We start from the raw sequence: 6,252 nt of genomic DNA on the forward strand, positions 1-6,252 counted from the left end.
ACTGGTTTTGTGTTCCGATGTAAACACTGATCAAAGCCTCGGAGTCTTTTCAATGTTTTTATTGGTGATCTGAAGAAAAGGTGGAGGTTCTGTACGGAACGTCAGCGGCCGGCGGTTCACGAAGCCGACTCTCCGAAGTTGGGGTTGTTGAAGGCGGGCTGCAACCAAAAAAACCACGACTCAGCGTTTCCCCGAGCCGACGGCTCCACAGTGAGGTTCTGCGAGGAACTCACCACGTCCGCCGGCGTTCTCCTCGACGGCGTTCTCCTCGCCGGCAAGCTGATGCTGCTCAGCTTGTAGCCGCGAACTCGGACGGCGTAGAACAGGAGTCCCCCGATCAGGCACACGAAGAGGACGGCCCCGATGATGGCGCCGGCGATCAGCCCTGGTGGAGGACGAGGGAACCTCAGGAGGGTTCCTTCTTTTGCTCAACGTGACAGTGTTCTTTAATAAATACTTCAGTCACGGTTCCTCGCATTTGTTGGACGTTACTGTGGCGTCTGAGTTCCTACCATTGTTCTTATATATTATGGTTCCTCTGATGGTTCCTCACACTCTGATGGTTCCTCACACTCTGATGGTTCCTCACACTGATGGTTCCTAGCACTCTGGTGGTTCCTCACACTCTGATGGTTCCTCACACTGATGGTTCCTAGCACTCTGGTGGTTCCTCACACTCACACTGATGGTTCCTCACACTGAAGATGGTTCCTGACACTGTGATGGTTCCTAACACTGTGATGACTCCTCTGATGGTTCCTCACACTGGTGGTTCCTCACACTGTGATGGTTCCTCACACTTATGGTTCCTAACACTGGTGGTTCCTCACACTGATGGTTCCTCACACTGTGATGGTTCCTAACACTGGTGGTTCCTCACACTGATTGTTCCTAACACTGTGACGGTTCCTCACACTGATGGTTCCTAACACTGTGATGGTTCCTAACACTGGTGGTTCCTCACACTGATTGTTCCTAACACTGTGATGGTTCCTCTGGTGGTTCCTCACACTGATGTTTCCTCACACTGTGATGGTTCCTCACACTGATGGTTACTCTGGTGGTTCCTAACACTCTGATGGTTCCTCACACTGATGGTTCCTAACACTTGAGGTACGTGGAGTTTAGACGTGATATTTTGTTTGCTCGACGTCCGGCAGCGAGAACTTCTACAACTTGAGGTAGAAAACGAGAGACGGCGGTTCCTCTTACCGCCGTCGGAGCCGCCGAAGCCGCCGGGGTCGTCGGTGGGGATGACGGGGTTCTTGTCCCCGTCCGTGTGGTAATCTGGAAGTTCAACACAAAGACTCCCGTCAAGTCAAGCCGGACGGAGGACGGACGGTGCGGGACGGAGACGGCGTGTCCTCACACTGCCGGTGGCGGCAGACGAAGCCCCTCTTCTCCAGGCAGTTGTTGTCGTTCCAGTAGCCGTCGTGGTACATCTCCACGCAGTTCTCCACCGCCACCTCGCCGGGGTGGAACGCCGCGTTGGGCTCGCCGGCGGCCCAGTTGACGAAGCCCAACGCCGTCTTGTCCGTCCAGCCCCACCCGACTGAAAGGACAAACGGCAGCGTCCCTGAGACTCCTCCTTCTACACTGATGGTCCCTCACACTGATGGTTCCTCACACTGATGGTTCCCCACACTCGCACTGATGGTTCCCCACACACACTGATGGTTCCCCACACTGATGATCCCTCACACTGATGGTCCCTCACACTGATGGTTCCCCACACTCGCACTGATGGTTCCCCACACTGATGGTTCCCCACACTCGCACTGATGGTTCCCCACACTGATGGTCCCTAACACTCTGGTGGTTCCTCACACTGGTGGTTCCTCACACTCACACTGATGGTTCCTCACACTGGTGGTTCCTCACACTGATGGTCCCCCACACTCACACTGATGGTTCCCCACACACACTGATGGTTCCCCACACTGATGATCCCTCACACTGATGGTCCCTCACACTGATGGTTCCCCACACTCGCACTGATGGTTCCCCACACACACTGATGGTTCCCCACACTGATGATCCCTCACACTGATGGTCCCTCACACTGATGGTTCCCCACACTGATGGTTCCCCACACTCGCACTGATGGTTCCCCACACACACTGATGGTCCCCCACACTCACACTGATGGTTCCCCACACACACTGATGGTCCCCCACACTCACACTGATGGTTCCCCACACTCGCACTGATGGTTCCCCACACACACTGATGGTCCCCCACACTCGCACTGATGGTTCCCCACACACACTGATGGTTCCCCACACTCGCACTGATGGTTCCCCACACTGATGATCCCTCACACTGATGGTCCCTCACACACACTGATGGTTCCCAACACTCGCACTGATGGTTCCCCACACTGATGATCCCTCACACTGATGGTCCCTCACACACACTGATGGTTCCCAACACTCGCACTGATGGTTCCCCACACACACTGATGATCCCTCACACTGATGGTCCCTCACACTGATGGTTCCCCACACTCGCACTGATGGTTCCCCACACTGATGGTTCCCCACACACACTGATGGTTCCCCACACTCGCACTGATGGTTCCCCACACTGATGGTTCCCCACACACACTGATGGTTCCCAACACTCACACTGATGGTTCCCAACACTCACAATGGTGGTTCCTCACACTGATGGTTCCTCACACTGATGGTTCCTAACACTCTGGTGGTTCCTCACACTGATGGTCCCTCACACTGATGGTTCCTAACACTCTGGTGGTTCCTCACACTGATGGTTCCTCACACTGATGGTTCCTAACACTGATGGTTCCTCACACTGATGGTTCCTAACACTCTGGTGGTTCCTCACACTGATGGTTCCTAACACTCTGGTGGTTCCTCACATTGATGGTCCCTCACAAAATATCCCCAGCCGACTGAAAAGACAACCGTCCCTCCTCCTCTTCCTCCTCCTCCTCTTCCTCCTCCTCCTCCTCCTCCTCCTCCTCCTCCTCCTCCTCTTCCTCCTCCTCCTCCTCCTCCTCCTCCTCCTCCTCCTCCTCGTTCTACCGCGGCGCCGGCCGGTCGGGACTCACAGTTCCGGTCCCGGGTCAGGCCGATCCACAGGTGGTGGTACTTGGTGTGGTTGAGGTTCCTGACGAACTCCACCTCCGCCCGGCTGTGTAGGGACGCCAGATGGGCGTGTGCCTGCTGGCAGTGGTGCTGGGCGTCGGGCCAGGAGACGCCCTTCACCCCGTCGTACACCAGGTAGCAGTGGCGGCCGTACGGCAGGAAGCCGGGCACACACTTCCCGTCGCCCGGCGCCGGCGTCGGCGGCGGGTCGTCTGAAAACATCGCGACCCTTCAGGACCTCCCAACGTCTCACCTTCATCGTTTCACTCGCTTTGAACTTTGCTTTGAACTTTTGCTGAACTCTGAACCGCCACAGATAGCGAGTCACTGCGAGTCACTGAAGACGACTCGTCTCCATGGAAACTGCTACTTAACAGCATGTTGTGACTTCGTTACAGAAACCACAGCGCCGCCGTGTGGCCCGGCAGGGTAACGACACCGTTTTCACTTGAAACGTGTGAATGAGGGACGTTTCTTCTTTTCTTTGTGCTTTAAATGTGTATTTTTAACCACAAAGTACACAGAAATGTATTCAATATATTGAGTCTATTTGAGTACACAAGTATGTTGTAATGGAGTACAAACTCCAAAGTCGTACAACTCGCTAGCGGTCTAACTTAATATTCTGCATTATTGTAAATTAAAAGATTTAACACGTGAAATGTGCCGGTTAGCGTCTCGGTACCGGAGGAGATCTTGCAGATGTAGGATTTCTCGGCGTTGCAGTCGGTGTCGTTCCAGGTCCCGTGGAAGGGGGCGGCGGCGTGCAGGCTCACGCAGCCCTCGTCCGCGGCGTTGCTGGGCTCTCCGGGCCCCCACTGCGTGAAGAACACCGGCCAGCCGTCCGACCACTGGTAGGCGCCGTCGTCCTGCGAACAGACCAGCAGAACTCAAGAAGACTGGGAACGAGAGGCTTGAGTGTCGTTTTCATGCTGGTCCACCAGAGGGTGCTGTCGGGGGGGTTCTTGTCGTGAAAGCGCATTAATGGGAGAACCGACGTTCTCGGACCAGAGGTCTGGAACCTTTAAAAGAGTTGTTTTTGTTTTTGATCCGAACAAGTGGAGCTGCAGAGCTGGAAACGTTTGTGCCACTGGGTGGCGCCATATTGAACTGAAATAAAACTCGAAATAAAGTTTCATGTACAGCAGCTGAGAACGTTTTTTTTTTTTTTTTTAACAATTTTGGCTCTTATTTTTTTAACTTTCAGTAATTTTGGTCATTTTTTTTTTTTTTTTACCTATTTAATTTTTAAAAAGCTTTTTCGTGTGTAAATAAGCTAGAAATATGAGAAATGTTTATTTAGATCAGTGTTTTACAACCTTTTTGAGCCAAGGCACAATTTTTTCTTTGGAAATTTCAAGTACAGCAGCTGAGAACGCTTCCGTCCCAAACTGTTTTTTTTTTTTGTTTGTTTTTTTTACAATTTTGGCTCTTATTTTTAAAAATTTCAGTAATTCTGGTAAAATTTTTTTTTTTTTTTTTTTTTTTACAATTTTGGCTCTTATTTTTAAAAATTTCAGTAATTCTGGTCATTTTTTTTTTTTTTTACAATTTTGGCTCTTATTTTTTTAACTTTCAGTAATTTTGGTCATTTTTTTTTTTTTTTTAGCTATTTAAGTTTTTAAAAGCCTTTTCATGTGTAAATAAGCTAGAAATATGAGAAATGTTTATTTAGATCAGCGTTTTTCAACCTTTTTGAGCCAAGGCACACTATTTTCTTTGGAAATTTCAAGAACAGCAGCTGAGAACGCTTCCGTCCCAAACTGTTTTTTTTTTTGTTTGTTTTTTTTACAATTTTGGCTCTTATTTTTAACATTTTCAGTAATTCTGGTAATTTTTTTTTTTTTTTAACAATTTTGGCTCTTATTTTTTTAACTTTCAGTAATTTTGCTCATTTTTTTTTTTTTTTTTATCTATTTAATTTTTTTAAAAGCCTTTTCATGTGTAAATAAGCTAGAAATATGAGAAATGTTTATTTAGATCAGTGTTTTTCAACCTTTTTGAGCCAAGGCACACTTTTTTCTTTGGAAAATTCAAGAACAGCAGCTGAGAACGCTTCCGTCCCAAACAATTATTTTTTTTTTTTACAATTTTGGCTCTTATTTTTAACATTTTCAGTAATTCTGGTCATTTTTTTTTTTTTTTAAACAATTTTGGCTCTTATTTTTTTAACTTTCAGTAATTTTGCTCATTTTTTTTTTTTTTTTTAGCTATTTAATTTTTTTAAAAGCCTTTTCATGTGTAAATAAGCTAGAAATATGAGAAATGTTTATTTAGATCAGTGTTTTTCAACCTTTTTGAGCCAAGGCACACTTTTTTCTTTGGAAATTTCAAGAACAGCAGCTGAGAACGCTTCCGTCCCAAACTGTTTTTTTGTTTTTTAATTTAACAACTTTGGCTCTTATTTTTAAAATTTTCAGTAATTCTGGTCATTTTTTTTTTTTTTTTTACAATTTTGGCTCTTATTTTTTTAACTTTCAGTAATTTTGCTCATTTTTTTTTTTTTTATTTTTTTTTACAATTTTGGCTCTTATTTTAAAAATTTTCAGTAATTCTGTTCATTTTTTATTTTTTTTTTTAGCTATTTAATAAAAAAAAAATGTAAAAAGCCCTTTTGAAAACGATTCGTGTGTAAATAAACTAGAACTATGAGACGTGTTTATTTAGATCACGGCGCCGCGGCGGCACTCCCGCTCCAGCAAAACCTGAATCGGCGCCTTTTAGCGGCCTCAAAGTGCGACGGCGGCTCCACCTGGCGCCGGAGGCCCGTCCAGGCCTGGTGCGCCCCCTGCAGGACGACTCCCGACACGAAGGCCTGCTCGTAGCTGCTGTCGATGCTGAGCAGGTCGCCCCTCTGCTGCCGCCGGCAGGCGGCCAGCGCCGCCTCCCAGCTCGCCGCCGCCGCCACCAGCTGGTAGCAGTTCTGGTACCAGGAGAGGTAGCCGGGGGGGCAGGGGCCGTGGGTGGGGGCCGGCGGCGGGAGGCTGCTCGCTGCAGGTGGACAGACAACGACAGGGCGTCAGGGCGTCGGCTCGTCTCGGGTGAGGATTTTCGGCGCGGCGCCGTCGACCGACATTTCCTCCTGGAGCAGACGAAGCTGTGGTTCTTCATGCAGGCGTCGTCGTTCCACCGGCCGCCGGAC

General features: G+C 48.6%; 1 protein-coding gene across 1 annotated transcript; it reads right to left on the bottom strand.

Moving 5' to 3' along the window:
• Nucleotides 1–47: 47 nt before the first annotated feature.
• LOC308140003 (C-type mannose receptor 2) lies at nt 48–6,228 on the bottom strand. The gene is made up of 8 exons (XM_080509639.1): nt 6,185–6,228; nt 5,863–6,101; nt 3,796–3,979; nt 3,074–3,322; nt 1,370–1,552; nt 1,213–1,287; nt 234–385; nt 48–158 (listed from the first exon to the last, which is right to left on the bottom strand). Exons 1-8 carry the CDS (start codon nt 6,219–6,221, stop codon nt 117–119), a joined length of 1,161 nt encoding a protein of 386 aa, XP_080365765.1. The 5' UTR covers nt 6,222–6,228; the 3' UTR covers nt 48–116.
• Nucleotides 6,229–6,252: the final 24 nt, after the last annotated feature.

This window comes from Blennius ocellaris (genome assembly GCF_963422515.1).
Source record: "Blennius ocellaris genome assembly, chromosome: 15".
Lineage (NCBI taxonomy): Eukaryota > Metazoa > Chordata > Actinopteri > Blenniiformes > Blenniidae > Blennius > Blennius ocellaris.

What these genes read in the sequence shown, in the direction of transcription:
- LOC308140003 (XM_080509639.1), bottom strand. Translation starts at nt 6,221, where the DNA reads ATGAAGAACCACAGCTTCGTCTGCTCCAGGAGGAAAT. An exon ending in GGACGGGCCTCCGGCGCCAG is followed by an intron (nt 3,980 to 5,862) that starts GTGGAGCCGCCG and finishes GTCTGTTCGCAG; the next exon opens with GACGACGGCGCCTACCAGTG. An exon ending in CTTCGGCGGCTCCGACGGCG is followed by an intron (nt 386 to 1,212) that starts GTAAGAGGAACC and finishes GTCCTCCACCAG; the next exon opens with GGCTGATCGCCGGCGCCATC.